This window comes from Grus americana, chromosome 2 (genome assembly GCF_028858705.1).
Source record: "Grus americana isolate bGruAme1 chromosome 2, bGruAme1.mat, whole genome shotgun sequence".
Classification (NCBI taxonomy): domain Eukaryota; kingdom Metazoa; phylum Chordata; class Aves; order Gruiformes; family Gruidae; genus Grus; species Grus americana.
The window spans coordinates 33753344-33775129 of NC_072853.1; the positions used below are offsets into that span (position 1 = coordinate 33753344).

The 21786-nt window shown below is 39.5% G+C and overlaps 1 protein-coding gene across 2 annotated transcripts in view; it reads right to left on the reverse strand.

Annotated features, from left to right (window-relative positions):
• The window catches only part of ZFHX4 (zinc finger homeobox 4), a 151794-nt gene that overhangs the window by 103355 nt on the left and 26653 nt on the right, over positions 1-21786 (reverse strand). For both annotated transcript variants that reach the window (XM_054816895.1, XM_054816897.1), the window contains exon 3: positions 20396-20898. In XM_054816895.1, the coding sequence (XP_054672870.1) occupies positions 20396-20898 (503 nt within the window). The remainder of the gene's footprint in view (positions 1-20395; positions 20899-21786) is intronic.

Genomic DNA, 21786 nt, shown 5'->3' on the forward strand with positions numbered 1-21786 from the left:
AAGGCATGCTTATCTCTCCTTGGGTTACCTCAGCAGCCAAACATAAAATCCAGCAAGGTTTACGACTGTGGGACAGCTACATGATGCTACCTCGGCTGTTTCTATCAACTGTTGAATCCCACCAGCATGACCTCGGTTTACAACACAGCTGGTATATCCAAACCCCAAGCCTGGCAAGGTACTGAGTCAAACAATTGATTTCACCATCCCAGTCTGATGAAATAGTTGTTCAGATGAAAATCATCGGCGTCTTGGAGACACCCCTACCTCGAGCACAGATGACTCTCCCCTAATGGCCTTGGGCATATGCTGATCAAGAAGGGTGACAGACTAGAACTCAGCAATACTCCACATGGGAGCACATGAGTGCACCCACTGGGCTGATGAACAACCACCCCAAACTGCCCCCACTGCTGAGTCCTCCCTGAAAAAAAAAGAATGGACTCACTCAAGAGTAACTTCATTTATTGCTCTCACGGCCTTCAGCTATTCATCAATACCACTTTATCATCAAACGTATCAAGAGTATCCGACAGATCTACAATAATAAGCATGCCTTTAATAGTGTCTAAGGGGTAAAGAAATGCCCTGATGCCTGTGTCATCAAGTGCAGCTAGCAGCACTGATCCTCCCTGTCATCTTGCCTTTAAATACAGCAATTGCACATGCAGGTGTATTGGAGGGACAGTAGTTTCACCAACTGATGCCTGAATGTGCATATTCTGTCAGTCCTAATTCGACTCCATCTTCTGCCAAGAAAGTGAGAGTAGGTTAGAGTTCCCAAGTCAAACTCTCCACATTTTTTCATTGTAATTGACCTCAGATATTCTGAAACATATATATTCATTTCAATAATTAATACAATTAGTTGTGCATGTTACTATTTAATGAGCCTTTCCACTGAAGGTCGAACAGTTTTAGGAACTGGTAATGGGAAATGATATTTATTTCATTGGTGGGTTTTAGGATCCTGAAAATGAAAGACAGAAAAGATCTATTCCTTCTTATTGCCAGTGCAGGGTTATTCCCTGTAGTGATTTGGTCAGATTAAAAATCAGCATTTAAATAGAAGTCACCAATTCAAAAGAGTAGTTCAAATCTGGAGTGATTACAACACTTTTGCCTGCCAGCTGTCTAGTGGTCCATCAGAAATGGTCTGGCACTTTCACTCTGGTTTTTGATTGGGCCATAAGTCATCAGAAGTCACTATTGCCCTTATCAGGATTGTTGCTATCAGCAGAAAAGCCAGGCAGTGATAGCTCAGGTACCAGTACCCCTCCTCTTTACCCTAGGACCACACTCGCATTCAAGTCACTATACTGGGAGATTCTGCACGGATGCTCTGTAGTTAGCAGCTGTCAGCTGTCTGCCCTTTCAGCGCAATCTTGAGAACTAAAATTCACTAAAATAATATTTAAAAATCAATGCACAAATTGAGACTGAACTGTTTAAATATACTGTTGAACTGCAAAAGACTTCTGAATACTAGACTTAAAAGAAACTGAGGATTTGTACTACAGTGTCTACATTCATTTCAATGTGAATTTTACATTTTGATCACCAAGTAAAAATGAATCCTTTAAAACATGTTGACAGGTTTTGATATGTATCTACCACTGTTTATTATAATATTTATTATTATTTATAGCAGCATAACCCACACAAGTTCCCAAAGGGTTAATGCAACTAGATGAGCTGAAATTCATGAGCATAATCCTAAACAAGTGAGTTGAAGTTCTATCAGGTCTATTTCATAGCATCAGGGATTACTGCTAGCAGTCTAATCCTACTGAGCCTAAGGGAGGTACGTTGTATTGTATTTGAAATCCTGGCCAGGAAAGAACGGAAGGTTAAATGGGTGCCTTGCTCTGTAATCAAATATCACAGGCACTACTTATCTATTCAATGAACAACTAACGTAGAAAATCAATTAGGAAACAAATAGCTTCTTCTTTTGAATTTTTTTTTTACCTAACAAAAAGAGAGAGTGAGGAGTAAATGGTTTTATAATATATGTTTCATGAAACTATATCATACTATCCACTATAAAATAATTCTACACACAGACTGGCAAACAACTAGAAGGCACAAAACACCCTGCAGCAACAGCTGGTGTTTTAATGCTATTGCTTTAAGTGCTAGGACTATTTTCAAGGCTAGCGTGTATTCGAACACGAGCAATTCAGCATCTTCTCAACATATAAGGCAGCACACAGAAACTATGCATACAAAAATATTAACTGACTGCAGATAATTGGACTGTGCTCAAAGGAAATCACAAATACATATCCGGTTGTTTGTAACTGAACATCTTAAATTATGTATCAGTTGTGAAGAGCATTTCTTCAGCTGTGCATCATCTTTTGTTCACTTGGTTAAAATCCCAGGAGTACTGAAAAAGGCTGAAGCTCCTGCTGGTCTTTGTTCCCAGCAGGGAGAAGTCCCTTTTGGTGGTCTTGAGGTTAACACCCTACCCGCCCCCCCCCATACCTGTCATTCTGAATAGACTTCACAGTCTGTGCACACAGACAAACAGCCTGACCTGGCCAGCTAGCTTGACCCCTGGGCAGGAAGAAGATCACATCTGGTTATTAATATTGGGACATTAAAAAATGTAATCTTCAAGGCACTCGGAGAAGCAGGCTGGCAATTATACAGTATGCACTGGATGTCAGTCAGGGAGCACGTTGGCTTGATATTATGTCCGAGAATGCTAAAACGTTCATTTTGCTCTGATGAGGGGTTTCAAATACAGTCTCTCTCTGTATCTCTGAATGCTGGTAAGAGAAGTTAGCGCAAAGCACTTAAGTCTTCAGCTTATCTGTTCTTACACTTCCCAATTTTTATTCTGTTTTACACAGTTTTATAATGTAAAACATTTGTAGCTGAAAACTGATGTAAGTAGAAAAAAGAGCCATGATTTTACAGAAGAGGAAGGCACCTGATAAATGGAACAAAACCTCTCAATATTACAATTGTACTAAATGTGCCCCCATTACATCATCTGAATATCTTACCACTACCCAGACTTTTTAGTTCATTCATTCTAGACATCTGCATATTAGAGGGCTTAAACAGACTTAATGTGTATAATTGGCTAAAATACACAGAAACACATCTGTACATGCTTGCAATATATATTATATACACATGCACATACACAAAGCTTTATATAACATAGATTGAACAGTGTCATGTGTGAAATCTTAGTGCCACCAAAGTCAATGGAAAATTGACCTTCTGCTTGGGCCAAATCTTAACCCTTTCTAAATGACAACACAGAGTTTCACTGCGATATGTACTGAGAATATCAAACCTCTGATTTGACACGTTTATGTAGCCAGATAATTATTTCTATTTATTTGCCCCACTGGTTATGCCTAAAACAGAATGAAAGACCATGGTCCAAAGCTCTTATATGCTGTATTTTGCTGGCATCCCAGCCTTATTGATGCCACGTGGAAGATTTTGGATTGCCAGTGTGAACCCAGCACAGGTCTAGCATCCTTCACAAAGAATGCTCTGACCACCCAAGATGCATTTGTACACTTGTCATGTGGAAGGTAGAGGAGCACGGTCTTCAGAGAAGTCTCAAGTCAGTCCTAGAAGATGGTGTCAACATAATCTCTGTGCTTGAAACAAGACCTAAAATTGTCTCCAAGGGTAGTTGTTATTACTAATGGTACCAGCCCACATAGCTTAAATCAGCTGTCACTAGTTTGGTTTTGCTGCAAACCACCACCAAGTCTTTTTCCTTGCTTTCTTTCAAATGGAAAAATTTCCTTTCAAATTACCTTGGGCCAACACCCAAGATGGGCCTTCTACCAATGATGTGTTAATCCTGTGATCTGTGAGCCTGAAAAAGGAGTTTTATAGCACTGGAGGTGGGAAGTTTCCAGCTTTCCAACAGAATGCTAGCATTTGTTTTTAGCTCTGATAGGCCTTGAGATGTCAGACCTTCAAATTGAAACACTATTATGTATGGAAAAGCTATTATAGGAAAAATGTAAGGCGTTTCTAAAATATATTAGTCACAAAGTCACAGCGGTGTTTTTTCCCCTTAGTATTAGTGGAGCTTGGCTTGGTACACACAGCCATATGAAAAAGGAGTACTGATACAGTTAAAGAACAGTTTACAAATTTCTAACATATTTTTCCTAATGCAAAATATGCGGGACGTTCAAAATGCATGATAGTTTCCTGTGGGATAGTGAGCATACCTTTTTCTGTCTTTATTACTTAAAACAACACAGCCAACTCAAGCTCAAGACAATGAAACCTTTATCCCACTCATCCCAAATAATTAGAAATGCATATTTGATAATGTACACAAACACTCACACATGTATACACAAGAGAAAGTGGGAAAGATTACTGGCAGAAATGAGAAAAAATGTAAAGGGGTTTGGGGCTTGGCAAGACTGAAATCGGGCTAAGTGCTGCAGAAGTGACACCGTTCTAGATGTACATGGCACTGTGAAAATAGACACGTAGAGATGTTGGTAGAGCAGGAAGAAGAAGAATGTGGTGAGGCGGTAAACACTGGCCGTGTGTGTGCGCAGGTGGGGTGGCAGAGAGTAACCACGAGGCAAGGATGACACGATGCACAGTCCTAAGGGAGCTGGCGTTTTGGAGTGAAATTCCAAGCTTGAGGCAAGAGAGGAAATGTTTCTGACAGGTTGGGGCCTTTCAGGGTGGAGGCTTTCTGCTTTTAAATAGTAGCTGCTTGAAAAATGCTCACGAATGTGGAATAATTTAGGAGGAGAAACAGACTGTGGATGAGGTGACCTAGTGTGTATGCTCACAAAGTATGTCATGGTTATCAATACCCAGTAACCCGTTTTGATCTGTAAAAGATATTTAGGAGGTGGATTTCATTCTAACAATACACAAACGTATCAAACAGGGGAGCTATTTTGGTGAGAGGGAGGACACTTCCAAATTCAAATCCTCTCTTCTTTTTCACACCCTCTTTGTGGAACAGTCTCTCTGACTCTTCCTTTGTAACTAGCCTTTTCTCTAGAGCACCAGAAACAAATGGAAAAACCCTAGAAATAAACTTCGGGAGAAAAACAGAAACAGTAACCATCAATTTCAGCAAGAAATTACCCAAATAACAGAACTTTTTGAACTGGATAATTTCTCACAGTAGTGACAAACCACAGTAGTCAAACCACAGGAGAACCATGTCCCAGTCAATTGACAGAGTTAAGAAACACTGTCATTTTGGAAAACTCCTGGGCCAACTCCATTGTTGGAGTAACACTACCGAGGTCAGCAATACTACGACAAAGACGGATTTGGCCCACGTTCTTCCCGTCTCTTCCCTCTCATCACCCTTTTAATAGGAAACAAACAATTTTTTTTTAAAGCTTCAAACAAATTCTACAGAGAATAAAAAGCCACACAACCATTAAAACCCCTATAATTTTCCTGCATCTTTGGAAATCTTTAGATTTGTGTTTAACAATATGACCTATCTCATACTAAAGAAAATACCTCACGGACTCTGCTCATGTCATTGGCCGAATATCTTATCTTCGTGGCAAATTAAGGAAATAGTTCTCAGCAAAAACTAAATGCTAGATGAAGAGTTGTGGGATGGAGTGCGTGAATGAGAGCCTGGTATATGTTTTAGCAACTAAAAAGAACAACCGGTGCTTGGAAACAACGGCAGTAGTTCGTCAAGCCCAGAGCGTACTGACACAGCCCAGGCAGGCTCCCTGCAAGGTGAGCACATGAGAAATGAACCCTACCTGAGCAAGGGATCAAAACGCAGGACTGCAGCCAGACCCTACAGTTTGTGACAGCAGCCGCTGCCTTTCTGTCCAGGTAAAAATGTTCCTGCAGTCACCAGCATCCCCCTGAGCCGGCTCTACCCGGGGGCTCCGCGCGGCTCCCTGCGCAGCGGGGATCTCACTCTCATTGCAGACACACTTATGTGTGCTCTGACTTCTGCCCTTCCCGGTCCTTCTCCTGACGCGTCCCCTGCGTGGTGTGCGGTGGGAAGGACGGTGCACACCCAGCCGGCTCTCTGCCAGCCGGGGGCTCCCTGACATGAGCAGAGTAACCCTGCCCTCCCCCACGGCAGGGAACTTGCATCAAATCTCCAATTTCTTTTGCTCCATTAATGGCAGAAAGGGAGCTGAGCCAAGGTTAGAGAGGGTTGTCCTGTGACCATGTCTTTGTCATACGTTTCCGTATTTCAAGTTTTCTCCAATGACTAATACCCTCTTTAAGAGTTTCAAACAGAAGTAAACTATTCTAAGATGCAAACTCCTGGAGACAGTGAGAACCGTTTAGAAGTACTTCATTTTACAGGGGCATAGGAAATAAAAAAAGGAAAAAAGCAACAGTTATGTACTTTACATTTCCAGAAAGAGGGAAGGGGGAGAATCTAAAGTATTTCAAACCTAATTTTGTGAAAAGGTATTCGGTAAGCTACAGCCAAGATAAATGCATATCAACATGCCTCTCTTGCTTTAACTAATTAGCAGTATTACAGGGTTCAGTAGTGACATTTCAGCAGTAATTGATCCTCTGATGCAATTTTTGTGTATTTCAAACTAGCCAATATATCCAGCCAAGAGGGCTGTGCAAGGACAGAGGTTGGCAGTCAGCAGTGAGGAGCCGGTCACCGCCTGAGCGTGACCCTGGACCCCGGGATGCTAAACACACGCAATCAACGGGAGCTGCTAGCACTCAGCATTTCTGAGAATCAGATCCCTAATCCCTCCACTTTCAGCACTTCCTTCACCACTGGCAGGTAGCACAGCTAATTTAAATTCAGGTGGCAACTGCCCTAAACTAGTGTTTGTATATACTCACACAGGGAATCGGGAACTTCCTGGCTTGCTCTGAAATTAGTATTTCATTTCAAATTTTGCGCTGACTTGGTGGGGAGCGCATTTGGCATCATATTTTCCACATTACTTCGCACTACATACAGGGTAACTTAGTTACTATATGTTTCTTTCTCTTCTAAACCCTAACGCGAAAGGTTTTAATGCCAAGCAGCATGAAGGCCAGAACAATCCAAAAGTCAACACAGCTCCCACAGTATGAGTTCAACCACTACAGACACCCCATCTGTATTTCGTAGTGTACCTTAATAACAATCAATAATACATTAAAGTTAGCACTGAACAGTATAAAAAGAGCACACTACAAAGGGGACATTTGAGTTATGCCTCAGCCTTGTAGTCCACATGCAGAAACAACATCTTTTGTTTTGCACCAGAAAATGAATATCTGGGGTAAATATTTGCAGGTAGATGGCTAATTAGCTATTTCTGTTCTTCAGGCTCAATGAATAGTTAACTGCCTACGGGTGTTTGCACCCCAAGTCACTACGTATAGCAATAAATGTGGGAAGGCAACAAGAGGCAGCTGTCTGAAGAGAGAGGCGATGTGTAAGGTAGGCTGGGGGTAAGCTGGGTGCTTCTTTCCCTCGCTCTCCTAATACTAGGGGGAAATTAATTCTTCCATGGGGTAATTCAGAGATGGAGTTCCTCCCTCTCAGCTGACTAAGCAGGAGGTGGCCTAACCACTTAATGTAGGTACCTAACATAAAGGCAAAAAAGTCATGGATTAGAAACCAGTGGAGACAGAAAACAAGCTAGAGGAACTAACAGGCCATTTAACAGAACCTCTGGGTCTTCTAATACCAAACTAGGACTGATCTTGCAGAGGGCATAAAAGAATTCATGCCAGTCAAGACCAACCAAAGAACCCTCAGGAATGCCAGTGAGGTTTAAAGCTAGCTGAGCACACAGGTGAAATTCAGTATTGACAAATGAATCCAAAAAAATATATATTAGAAGGAATAATTTGAACCAATCAAGCATGTTACTGGTGTCTAAGTTAAATGTAACTGCTCTAGGACACTTGTGAATCAGTATGAAGAGGGGCGTGGGAAGAGACATGCAATGAAAGGCAACATATTTCCAGCACAGAATGCAACAGGATTTGTTTAAAGCAGATTATATTTTTGGATGCACCAGGCATGGGACACTAAGATCATACAGCTCCACTGAGAACAGTGTGTTCAGTTCTGAAATATCCGTATATCTCAAGAAAAATTTAGCAAGGGTAGAAGGAGTTCAGAGATCAGTGATGGGATTAGCAGAAATGTTGAAAAACTTCCACTAAAACCAACACTGAATAGATTGAAATTCTTTGGTGTATGAATAGTGAGAGATATGATAGAAAGATCATAAAATAGTCATAAAGATTATTGTGAAAATATAAAGATTATATAGAAAGATCATAAAACAAGTAAAAACACATGATCTTTCTTGTTCTGTTACCAGATGAATAAACAAACAAATCCTAATAACTTAAATGAATGACAGAAATTTTTAAAAGCTGAAAAATTGTATTTATATGCAGGTTAAATTAACCAGTGGAACTCCTTCCCATTGCATGTGATTGAGCCAAGAGTTCAGTTTATAAACTAATTTGATGTTTGTGTACATATAAGACCACCCAAAGACCACTTTTTTTTTTTTTTTTTGGGGGGGGGGAAGATACTTGAATTTGTATGATGTTAATTCATTGTTCTTTAAGTACAGAGGACATACAAGAAGAAAATGAACTTTCCTGTATGAGCAACATTATTCCATATTTTCCCATGAAAGATTTTTTTCTGTGCTCTGAGAAGCAATTGTTGTTAGCCAGTCTGGAGCAAAGAGATTAGATAAGGTGGACTAATGGTATAATTTGCTGTGATAGGACAATGATTGCATACTTGGCCTATTAATGTGTTGGTGCTTCTAAAACAGCATTTTCTTCTGTTATAGACAGCCACTGCAAGAGAAGTACTTGACTAACTTTATTTGCAATGGAGTATTTTTCATTAGGACAGGTTGGAAAGATATCTCATGATTAAGTGACTCAGAAATAGCACTAAAGAAGAAAGAAATATTCTTTACACCCAGACCAAATCCTGATAATTTCAGCCCTAAAAGTGTCTATAAGAAAATTATGAGTAACTAGGAGAAGGAAATTAGAACAGCAATGGAAATCCAACCTTTACTACAGCAGACACTAACATATATAGACCTTTGTACAGTATTATAGCAGGTGACAGTAGCAGCCTGGGGTATGTATGGACACACATAGTTTTAAATTCTGTTTATGCTCTTGGGAAGTGTACACTTTTATAAGCCACACACCTGCCTTTTTGCTTCCCCCCACTGCACCTCCTGTGCAAGAAACCCAGTCTCCAACAACTGCAACTTCCTCCCTAACGCTAGTGTTGGATAATATCTGTCTCTCTGAGTTCTCATGAACATGAACAACTTCAGATTCCATCTCTAACTCATTCGTCCCAGTAACAGACACTCTATTAAGCGCATATACAGCTAAATATAGGCAGACAGAAAGATAGATATTTCTTCACATATGTGAAGAAATTAAGTGGTATGCTAAATTACATTTCTATAAGGTCCATTTAGACTGCCAAACATATTGGGGGACAACCTCTCACTCACCTCTGCTCGGTTGGAGACACATTTTCTTTTTCCCCAAGGCCATGCTCTGTTTCCTAGTCCGGATAGTATTGAGCTTACCTTCTAAATCTATTAGGACAAACAACTACTACAAGTAAAGGAGAGACATTTGTTTAGTTCCTGTTGTGAACATGTGAGGCACAAAGCAGAGCAGAAAAGCTGAGCGAACTGTGATACAGGCTTGAACTCTGTAACATGAGATTTCAGAATTCTCCTCTTATCGATTAACAGCTCAGCTCTCTTCCTTACTATAAAAAATATTATATACATACAACTCTTCAAAACCAGCATAGCTCTCGTCCATGGCATACCCCAAAATGCTTTAGATAAACCTTGTCATATGTTTGATACTTTCAAGGTAGCTGAGGCCACAGAATTTGAGCTGTTCAGTGGAGAACTCATGAAAGAAAAGAGACACCCTGGAAAGACTTCTGGATCCAGGTCCTACATGTAATATCACAGATGATCCCACAAACCTATTTTTGTTTTTCAAGAAATGAAAAAACAAAACAAAAGAAAAACAACCCCCAAAAAACATTCAAAGAGAATACAAAGTGTCTGACTGAGAAAGGATTCACTCTTTCTCAAAAATACCTGTCAAGAGTCCAAATGACTAGTTACAAAGATTTTCATCCCTTGAGTTCTAAAAGTCACAGAAATTCAAGTATCATGAAGATACTGGTGAAACCTGATGTGCTACAAGCAATACCAGTGGATATAGGATCTGGGAGACAGAGCACATTGACAGCATAACCAATTCATCATCGCCTATAAGACTATCTTAGCAAGTCAAAAACTGACAAAGAATATCCACAACTTAGGTACACCACCTATTTCTGAGATGCATCTGCAGCAAGATTGGTCCCAGGGGCCAATATAGGAGTGCTTTCAAATCTGCCCAATGACTCTAGGTCACAAATTTGGTAAAATTAGTCTTAAACTAGTTTTTTGTGGCCTGTGATCTTTGTCATCTAAGAGCTGACTTCAGAAGATCCTGCTCTGATATATCCCAGCAGGGTCCTGACTTCCTCCTGGGTCAAAGATTTTGAGTCACAGAAGTTCCTGGACAAAAAAGGACATAAGGTTTTTAGAAACACTTGCAGCTTGGCCTCGTTTTTTCCACCAGCTTCATTCTTCCTAATTTCCAGTCATTCATTAGCTGCGTACATATCTGCAAATGCCAAAGGGCGTTTCCAAAATAGTAACATCTAGATACTAAAAGCTGTCTCATTTCAGTAGTAAAGCAAGCCTTTTTCCATGCTCTCATCACTAGCAGACACAAAGAGCAAGAATACCAAGATCCTCCTTGGGCTTTGTTTCATTGTTCTAGCTGTAAAAATATCAGGCTTCTGGTCATTCACAAAGTGTTTATTCAATTAGAAAACTTTATTTTTTTTTGCCTCAATCTATTTCCCAGAGAGCAAGTTTTTGTCTAGGTTACATAGAAAATAGGAACATTGTTGTTTGAATGGTATGGAGCTACGTCAGGGGAAGTTCAGACTGGACATTAGGAAAAGTTTCTTCACTGAGTGGGTGGTCAGTCACTGGAACAGACTCCCCAGGGAAGTGGTTACAGCATCAAGCCTGTCAGAGTTCAAAGAGTGCTCTTAGTGGTATGGTTTAATTTTAGATAGTCCTGCAAGGAGCAGGGAGTTGGACTCTATGATCCTTATGGGTCCCTTCCAACTGGAGATATTCTGATTCTATGATTCTATGAATAAGAAGTGTCCTTACTTCTCTTTTGGCATTAGGACCCAGAGTTTTGAATTTCACATAAGGATAACATCAGTTATACCTGGTATGATACTTGAGCCAGTTGCAACTTTTCAAGATTTTCCATGGAAGATACCTTCCTTCTTAATAAAGCAGTTGGGAGGCAACTGATGTCCTCCACTCCCCCAGTCAAGGACTGCTATAGGCCCAATCACAAGTTTAGGATATTAATGGAAAACTTCCATACGTGTCAAACAACTTTAGAACGAGATGATATAGACCATTGGAAGTGCCTGCTAAAGTTCTGGTAAGGAGAGTTTCCACTGTAAGCCTTTGTTTTAAACAGAAAGTTTTTGAACTTTCTCTGAATAGGGGTAACCCATTTTTCTATAAAGAGTTTGAGCACAAACTATCCCTGAACAGAAGATGCTGTGTTGCCTTTATGGGTAGAGGTGGCTCTATGGTTCTCCTCTCCAGGAGCAGTGCAAGGAAGCGGCGTACCTTCTTCTTCTTCTTTGGGAGAGTTTACAAAGGAGAACAGAGATTACAAATAAACACGTCTTTGGGCAGACTCCTGAATACTGTCCCTATATGCTAGGTTGCCTGTGCACAATCCAGCAATAAACCAGTAGTTATGTACCCATGCATTTTAGACATGTGAATCATGTTAACAGCATGGTTTGATTAACACTCTAGGATAACAGTTGTAAATAGAAAAAAATGACAATTTTTGTTAGGCAACTCATGTGGCCAAATATCCACTCTTGGAATAAGATTAGTATATTACCATTCACGGCTCCCATTAGCAATATGTAGTTTCCTACCCATGCATATAAGCACGGAGTATTGCTCATACTCTTCGTATATGACAAAACCTCTTTTTTTTTTTTTTTTTTTTTCCCTGTTTTTGTCACTGCTTCTGCAGTAGGATGCCTCAGGCATGGGAATCTGCACACTTCATCATTCAAGGACTACCTTTGCTCAATTTTTGTTTCCTTCAATGCCCCCTGCCTTTAAAAGCTAAAGATTATCTTAATGCCTTCCCTCCCACAGGGAGAGTAGCACATATAGTTTCCCCTGAGGCTACGGTGCACAATACTCTGTGTATCTGTCTGCTGCAGAACTGCAGGGGCTGGCACCTTCTGCTACAGACCAAGGGGGTCATTTCCATGACATCCTCCTTCACGAGTGTCCACAAAGCGAAGGTCTTGCGGTTCTTAGCAAAGCTTCACTTTCTTTGTATATCAGCACAAGGATGTATGTTCGTCATTCTGCACTGTCTACTTATATTAAGTACACCAGCCTACCAGACAGACCACCAGGATCAAAAAATATTACAAGCTACCACTTGCAATTTATATTTAATTAACATAAAACCCCTACCCACACTTAATGTAATTACTACCTATTTCCTGTTGTACTGTATTACATTTTGCCCACAAACACACACATGGAAGTTTATCCAATAAAATATCTCCTGCATTGTGCCCAATTCTTGCTAAAACCAACAGAATTTGTATTACTCAGCATTTCACACCAGCCTCTTCACTATCCTTCCTTACAAAATCCAACTGGAGCGTTGCACCAGTGGTACCCCAAAGGAAAAAAAAAAAAAAAAAAAGAAAAATGCAGACGATTAATTTGTGTCTCTCTAGCAAGATAGACACATGCAGAGCCAATACAGTCTCAAGAGCTACGTATCAAACAGCTCAAAGCTCCGTTCTGCACACAGGTCTCTAAGGTTTTATTCCCATCAACCCCAAGAGTACACTACCCTCCTGTGGTTCCCAATTTGTCTGGATGGACTGACAAATGCATAGATCAGGGGAAAGGTTCTCCCAAATCACTCGTCAAAAACAATAGCAAAGCTGAAGTACACATATGCATGTCAGATTATAACCATCCTGTCATGTCTCAGTCTTTTTGGGGTTTTTTTTAGGGCTTGTTCTTAAATACATGGAATAGATAGTGGAGAAAAATCCCACCTGGGAGAGTTTGGTAAACTGTAATTACAAATTTTAGAGAAGACACCTGTAGTGAGTTGCGTAATATCAGCTAAAATCTCCTAAGGGTAACAAGAAAATCTATGTTGCAAGGCTAGGAGGGAGTGGCTGCTAAATCCATAGCTGCAATCTATTTATGCACATATACACATGCACTCACACTGACATAATACCCTTACATACACTACACACTGCATCTCTACTTTGAATCTCAGTCAGAAATAATTACATACTTCTCTTAATGTCCGAATGAGAGAACTCCAGGCACAAAACCCAGCTGTTATACAGCCATTTTGTGTGTGAGCATACTGAATAAATGAAGCTGATCCTCTTTATGCTGGTTTTGCTCTCCTCCTTGCTCACTCTTCCTGCTCTGCAAGAGGAGCTACGAGCTCGTGCTCCACCGAGCAGGTTGCATATTGCAAGACATGTCCAAATAGTTTGGTACAGCCTTCTTTCAAAGAGTAATCTTGTAGATTCTCACCCAGGACAGCACTCAGATTGGGATCCTGGATAGCATTTCAATGGAAGAGCATAGGAATTCTCTAAACCATGATTTGATTTGAGAGTTCCCTTCTGCTTTAGCAAGTGTACCCTAAGCTGAATACAGTGCATGCTGGTTTTCCACAAGGACCATTATGTAGGACTATCTGAGAACCAGATGACATATGAATATCAAATAAAATACACATTAAATATAAAGTGAAAATTATTTCTCTATTGTTATATTTTAAATTTAAAATAAAAAAGAATGGGTTTGAAATTACTCTTCCGCTAGCCCACAGCTTGGGTTTTTTAAAATAAATGTGCTTGTCTATAGTGTATAAGTACATACAGTAGGCATATGCATTATGTTTAGCTATGTGTAGCTGACTACGCAATGTGTTCTTTGAACATTCGTTTCTCTTTATACATGTAAGCACAAGAGCATAATCTGAATTACAGTAACTAAAACTTGCAGTGGAAATTAAATTTCGTAAAACATTTAAAACCTTAAATGAACATAAACCTGAAAGTACTATAAAAATTGAAATATCCTCTATTGTGAGGCTTATGTTTAGCAACAAATTAGAATAACTCTTGTTTATCACTGAAAACAGCTTTCTTCACCTAAACAAACAACAAGAATAAGATTAAGCAAAACATGTTTTGGCTCCTCAGATGTGCAGACTTTTTCCAATTTCCTTTCCACAATGATTTTTATGCAAATCAATGCTGCACAATCTCCTGACCTCTTTTACCATCATACTGGGACAATGACAGTTCAATAATTGGACTGGCACATATCTATGATATTTGATTTTAAATTAAAAAGTTAGTGCAGGACAATTGAAATGAAAAGAATGTGACTCTGTGTTAATTCTGGAGCGATCGAGTATCACCGTTTCATGGCAAAGAGAGTAAAGCAAACAAAGTGATGGGGGCTGTTAGTCCATTCGCCCCCGTATGTATGTACTTCACACCCCCCACCTCAGCTGTTAATTCCTAACAACGATGCTTTCATCCAGAACAAGGATAATGAGAAAAACCCAAGCAGTGTTCCTTGGGGAACTGTTACACTAAAAGTTACCTAAGGACTAAATCCCACTTGTGCCTCCTGCACGTGATAAAGATGAGCAAAGCATTCAATATCCCTGACTGATTTAAAACCCAAATATGCAAACAGCATTACGGAATCCAGGCAGACTATTCTGCTTCGCTGATGACAGATGCAGAAAAAAAGCTAGTCTAATTAAGCTTTTGACTTTGAACCAGCAGAGAAGTGGACACCTCACTTTAAAAAAGCTATGCATAACCCCAGCTGAAGAGCAGGTGCTGCACGGTATTTGCATTTCCTGCAGAGGATGCTAGCTAGCAGGACCAACCAGCTGACCGTGAAAATTCTTGGCCCTAAGTGACCCAAGGACAGACTATAAATCCATCCTATAAAATATAGTAAAAGCCCTGTTTGTTCTTCCACCCTTTCAATATGTGATGTTATACATTTGTGATTATCTCATTTTATTGGGCTCTTTAGAAAGCTGTTTATGATCATTTGTGGACAAAACAAAGGCTCATTGTAAACTCTTTTTTAAATAAGTTAGAAGGTCAATATGAAACAAAGGGCACTACTTTCATGACTGCTACATGCAAGCTATGCTTGTGTGCGTAATATTACAATGCGTTTCAGCAAAGGGATAGAGTCCTAGCTAATTACAAAGCTAACATATAATAGTATTGCATTAGCAGCCCAAGAAATTCCTATTGAATTGCATACATCTGAAAACAGAAAGACGTGCTTGTGCTGAAACTTAATTATCTTGGCAAAAACTGTGAGGACCAGATTCTCAGAAGACATAAACACAAAGCTCTGCTTTACACTCCTGAGGATCTAATTCTTTGTTTATTCAGATAACCTCCATCAGATAAAACTTACCATTTGAATTGACTAATTTGCCTTATTATTTATGGTATCTACAGCTAAGTAACACAACTACCACTGGGTTTGTGAGTAGGAAAAAGAATACTGTAAGTAGGAAAAAGAATACTGCTGATCTACAAATACAACGTCTGAAAGAGACAATCAGCGTGCTCTGCCAGGTTAAAAATGTTAATGCTGGTGCATTCCAGCCGTGGCAGAGAAGACGAGCCTTTTTCAAGGACAGTTCTGACTGAAATTCTTTTTTATGGGTTCAAAGTAAAACATTATGGTAAAAAATGAATACAGCTTTGTTTGTTTCTTCAGTCATCGTTAGCAATAGACATAAAGGTATTCTGTTTTTGAGCCCATATGGAAAGATCATCAACACTTTCTGCTTCTGGGTCCTTTGCCAAAATACCATATCCCACATGCCTTTTACCTTAAAACATAAAAGAAAAGGTGTTGTTCTGGTCAAATAAAGAAATAATTTTTACTAGCATACGTCTAATGTTAAAGCTGCCTAAATCCTGCCAAAGACATTAAAACACCATCTGCAAAACAGATTTTCATTAAATTGATCAGTTTAAAGTTAAGCAGCTAGGCAGATGATGCTTTTGAGCTAACCTTTAACCTTTAACCTTCTAAAACTGAAATCAGGTCGCTCCTTTCGGGTAATATCTTGGCCGTTTGAGAACATGAGAGGTAAAGTGATCTATCCAAATTGAACTGACAGTCATAGCATTAATAGTGTTATGGATCAATATTTTGTCAATAAAGGGAAAACCAAGGTAGTTTTCACACAGCTGAGTATTAGTCTGCTAACTGCTGCCTGTCACTTTCCCTGAGCTCCTAAATAATTGCATATATGATGTAAACTACACTAAATATCCAATAGAAAGTAATGTCTGTTAAAGCTATTATCAGCTAATTGAATGATATTTTTGATAGACTAACTTTATGTATTTAGTTTTGATCAGAAATTGATCCTATCATTCAGTTACTTGGTTAACTGAAGCTTCTTTTCAACCACTACAGTTTACTTAGCAAAAAGATATTTATTTATTTATTTATTTATTTATTTATTTAAAGTATTTGGAAACTGTTTTATGAGCACAGGACATGATATATGCGGTTCCCTGAATCACAAGCTATTTGACTAAGCTACAAAATGGCTTCCTTAGGAGCAGTTCCAGCCATATATGCTTTATATCCACAGGGGTAGATCACTGTCCTGCCTCAGCTGCCCAAATCTGCAGAAGCCGAACGCTTCCTCCTGCAGCATGGAAATGTACTCTGTAGCTATAGAGGCTTTCTCTGTTTACTTGTGGAGTCACTGAATGCTTCTTGACGGATGCTGCGAAGGACTTACGACTCTTCTGTGGTTTAATTTGCTAATATCGAGCTCCACAATTCCAAATGTAAGTCTTTGGGAAATTCATTTAGCCCAAGCTGAGTTCACTCAGGGTAAGGCTGTCTTTGTTCTGGTTCCTAGCAGCCGCATTACCAACACCATTTGAATACTGCACTTCTGTAAGGAGCAATCAGGCCACTTCTTTTTTAAATAACTTAGAAAACGGCTAACGGTTTCACTTTGCCACATTTAGAACCTGACTCTAAAAGTGACATTTTAATACTGCCTAAAATTATACAGCTTCAGAAGAGAAGCTTCTGATGCTCATGGTTGCTTTAAAAGCTACGATTATGAAAAGACATCCTTTTATTCCATCAATAGTTAAGCACAGGAAGAGAAATCAAGCTGTTATGGCAACATTTAAAAAAAGAAAATTCACAAAACAATAAAATTTAAATAAATATAAATGACTCAAGAAAAAACTTTGAGGTACTTGACAAAGTAAAGGAACAAAGCCACAGATTCTTTTTCTGTGCTTTCAGATGGTTTTAGTATTACAGTTTTTATTGCCAAACCATATTCACAGCACCTTAATTTTAAAAGAGTTAGAGGAGCTGCTTGAATATAAACACAATTCATGAATATTCGATATCGCTCCCAAGGCATATATCTATTATTCATACAAATTAATGTTCTTTTTTTCCTTAGGTGCTCTAAAAGTTTAACTGATGTATCAAGAGAAAAAAGTTTACAACTCTCTTGGTGTCAACAGCTTCACCAAGACCTGACAAAACTATCAAGTCTGTTAGCAGATAACTTTACAGACTTTCAAAATCTCATTTATTACCACCTTGAGGCCTGACTGTACACCCACAATTAAAAGTAAAGTTTTCTGGGTGAGGTACATTCTGTTATAAAGCACACACATCCAGAACATTTTGGTTATTTGGGACACATTGTAGTACTGCCAACCCCAAATCCTAAAAAATAATAATACTGATACTCCAATTGATGCTTTAAATAAGGCATTCCTCTCCTTTAAATTAGCCTTAAAATGAGATTATATAAAAATAGTGTGTGCACATGTACATGCTATCTGCTTTCTGAGAGTTGTTAAGCCTAGCAGGGTTCAAATTGCCAAGCTTCTCTAAGAAATCATGAGGGACATAAACTTTTTAAAAAGCTGAGCTTCTCCCTAGCAATCCTAGGGACAGGTCTTAAAAAATACATGTAGCAGGAGACTTGCAACCCTATGGTTACCAGCAGTACACTTTCAATTGTCCTTCTGTAGGACATGAAGCCTAGAGGCTGTCTAAGAACTCATGCATTTCTTCTCCACTGGGATGTCTTTCACCCTGATTCAGAGACTGAACTTAAAATGTTAGTGATGGCGATTTGCCGTGTATGATAGCTGCACCACACAGGCGCTACTGAATTAATCTAACAAAACAGGATCTGGAAAAGAAGCAGCTTCACGAGCAGGATGATGTGATGAGGGACTCGCTCCCTTAGTACACTAAATCAAATGTTTTGAAGGACGTGCTGCAAACCCAGAAATATTTGACCAAGATTTCTCTAGCGATTGGGTTGAGTGAGTGAAGAGACAGTGCTGTTTTGAGTAGATGGTTTGTACCTTGCAATTCCGTAGCTATGCCTGTGGCTTTATTTAAAGAACGAGCAACTGGCATCTTATTTCAATAGACTCCAAAGCTTTGGCAGTGAAGCCATCTGAGAAAAGCCTTCTGCTTTCCCATCTCCCATTCTGTCATTCCTACCTGTGACACAGTTTGCAGCAGCATCTGTCTGAATGGTGGCATTATAAAACAGATCATTGAAATAATCCAGGTTAACACTCCAAAAAAGAGATGGAGATCAGCTACGTTCAACCCAGATCATTTAAAAAACCTGATTTACTGCATGGCTCCACAAGGAACCGCTTCACAGACGAAAGGGAGCAGGAACTTCTGAAGGCAGTTTTGCTGCTGAGGCGGGCTGTGTCACTGTACTCCCAGCTCTTGGGGCACTTTTCAAAACGGGACTTTGGATCTTTAACGAAACAGCAAACAAGCGCAAAAACCCCACCTCCCGCGAGTTAAGGAAAAATGCAATTTAAATAAAATATATGATTAAATTAGCAGAGCAGGCAGCACTGTGGAACAATATAATAGACCCGATATTGTATTACTGCTGTTTTTGTCCAGAGCAGATCCACCAAGGTTACAAGTATCACGTTGTAAAATTAAAATTCATGTTACTGTCTGTGCACCCTGTGTTAACTCAGAACAACCATTTGAACATGGTTGAACATCGGCAAAATATTATTTTTTGCTGAAACCAGAGGTCTGCTGGGGCTTTTCTGTATTTGTTCCGTGTGTACACATTTTCAACATGATTAGAAAACCAGCATAGTTGCTGTAATCAGCAGATGACTCCTGATAGTTTAGTTATCGCAGATTTCTAGTATAAATCAATAGATAACACTTGCAAAATGGATTTTCTAATCATATTTAGAGCTTGTTACAGTGACTAATGGTTTGCAATATTTCCTGAATTTTTATATCCCCTAGACAAAAGAAGTTTTTAATAAGTTACAAAGTTATTCATCTTGGAAATGAATGTGTTATATTTTGTACATGAACCAAGACAATCAAGCCAATCCAGTAAACACACTGCAGAAAATAAGTTACCCCATAATTAGGGTTTGGAAAAAGTCATGACAAGTTGTGTAATAAATGGTATTCATCACTCCCACATATTCATTATATCCACATAGTTTTTTCCAGTAAAGATAAAAATATAGTTGCCATTCTACTAACATATTTATCTACACCACACCCTTTCATGTTTGTGAAAAATCATTACTGGCTTGGAAAAGAAGGGCAGACAAAAGGATGACAGTGCTTACTTTTTGAATATCCTTGGTAATAATGTGGCATATTGCATGTGCTTACTGAAAATACCAATGTAAAATAATTTGGCTGTCATAGATTACGGTTGCAAACAGATACTTATGCCAGAAAGTGATCTCCTTCCCTACGCACGGTATGGAAAAATCATAGTTATTGCTAATCTCCGTCAAGCTTCTGATCAGAATGTAGTGGACAAAGTCCGAAAAGATTCTGAGAGATGTAAAACCCCTCTAGTCATTTATTACAAGAGAACTTTTTAAAAAGAACCCCAAACCCTTACGTTCCCTGTGTTCACAGTAAAGGCACCCCAAACGGGCCCTCGGGTGCATCAACGCGACTCCTCAGGAGCCCTCCTCCCTGACCGGCCTGCATGGTTTTTGGTCGATTATAGGCATGTTCAATAAACATTTATTCTGCTGATTAATCAAAGTCTCGTTCGATTAGCACTGAAACAGTTAATTGCCTAGTCTACTTGGTGCCGACTGCAGTTGCTGTCACCGGCTTACCTTGTACAGTTTCAGGGCTGCCTCGTGCCTGTGATTGGTAGTATGTAAGCGCAATTTATCCACGCTGTTGGTGTAGTAGTCACAGGCGTTACATTTTAGGTGAACTGGGTTGCCAATGGCAATACACTTCAGCCTCCACTCATTAGTTTTGCCCCCTTCTTTAATGTGAGCCACCAGTTGATATTTCTGCATATGTTTGTCAGTCTTGCAGTGGAGCTGGAAGTTTGCTTTGAGCTGGGTGTTGTAGTTACAGAGCTTGCACTGGTAGATGTCTCCAATTACAGCCCTCCACTCCTCTTCGGGGAGCGAACGTTCACTGCTCACATGCACACTTAGGGCCTCCAGGCTGTCAGAGGTGAATTTGTTGCAAACAGCACACTGGAATAGCTTCAGCGCTGGGTCACTGATATAAGGTGACAGCTCTCCTGCAGTAAGGAGGGACAGGTCATCACCCATTAGCTGACCACTGGCAAGCCGGATTTCAGGCGGCAGCTCATTATTTACTACAGGAAAAAAAAAAAAATTAAAAGGGAAAGTAGAGACCAGCAAGCATAGCACACACAAAGGAACCTGTAAAATAAAGCCTTGACAAGGAGTTTGCTTTCTCTAGAGCTTAAACTATAAAAAGCTGTAATAGGATTGAATCAGGATCAATTACAATCATCCCTTTCAACTTCTAAATTCCCTCATCAGATAGCTTTAATTACTCCTACTGGGCATGATGTCATTCTGGAATTTGTATTTTCAAAGGCATGAAAGTTGATCAATAAAATAACAAAACAGCAATGCTTTTGTAACTTAAAAGCCTAGATTAACTTACACAGCACTAATTGTAGTTTTGTTATATCCTTTAAATGATGCTGGAGGTAGGTCAATGTATGTATATCTACAATATAATAATTAGGATAAGCATATCTATACTAATTCAGCTACTTTTGGTACCAGGCCTCAGCATTCCTAACTTGAAAATACGCCCAGCGAACAACACTGGGACAATTTAGGTACGTCAAAAAGGAAACATGAGAGCTGAACAAAGTTTGAGAACTCTTTTTAGTACGGATCTGTACCATTAGGTAACAGATTGACAGTACGCTGCTCACACATGAGCATTTGATTCCAATTTGCCCTCCTCGTATACTTGGAATACAGACAATTTGCTAACTATAAAGAGGCATTGTCAGGTAAGAAAGAAAAGATTGCATTCCTACCTGAAAATGTTGACCTATTTGGATAATTAAAAACTGCAGAAAACAGAGCTGCCTTTATCTTTTCTAGTTTGTTAATTTGATAGCACCTCGTTACATAATCAATTAATTTCATTCTCTACCTGCACACAAGGGCAGAGGAGAGGAAAACGGGATTGCAAGGACGCAGGCACAGTCAGGGGGCTG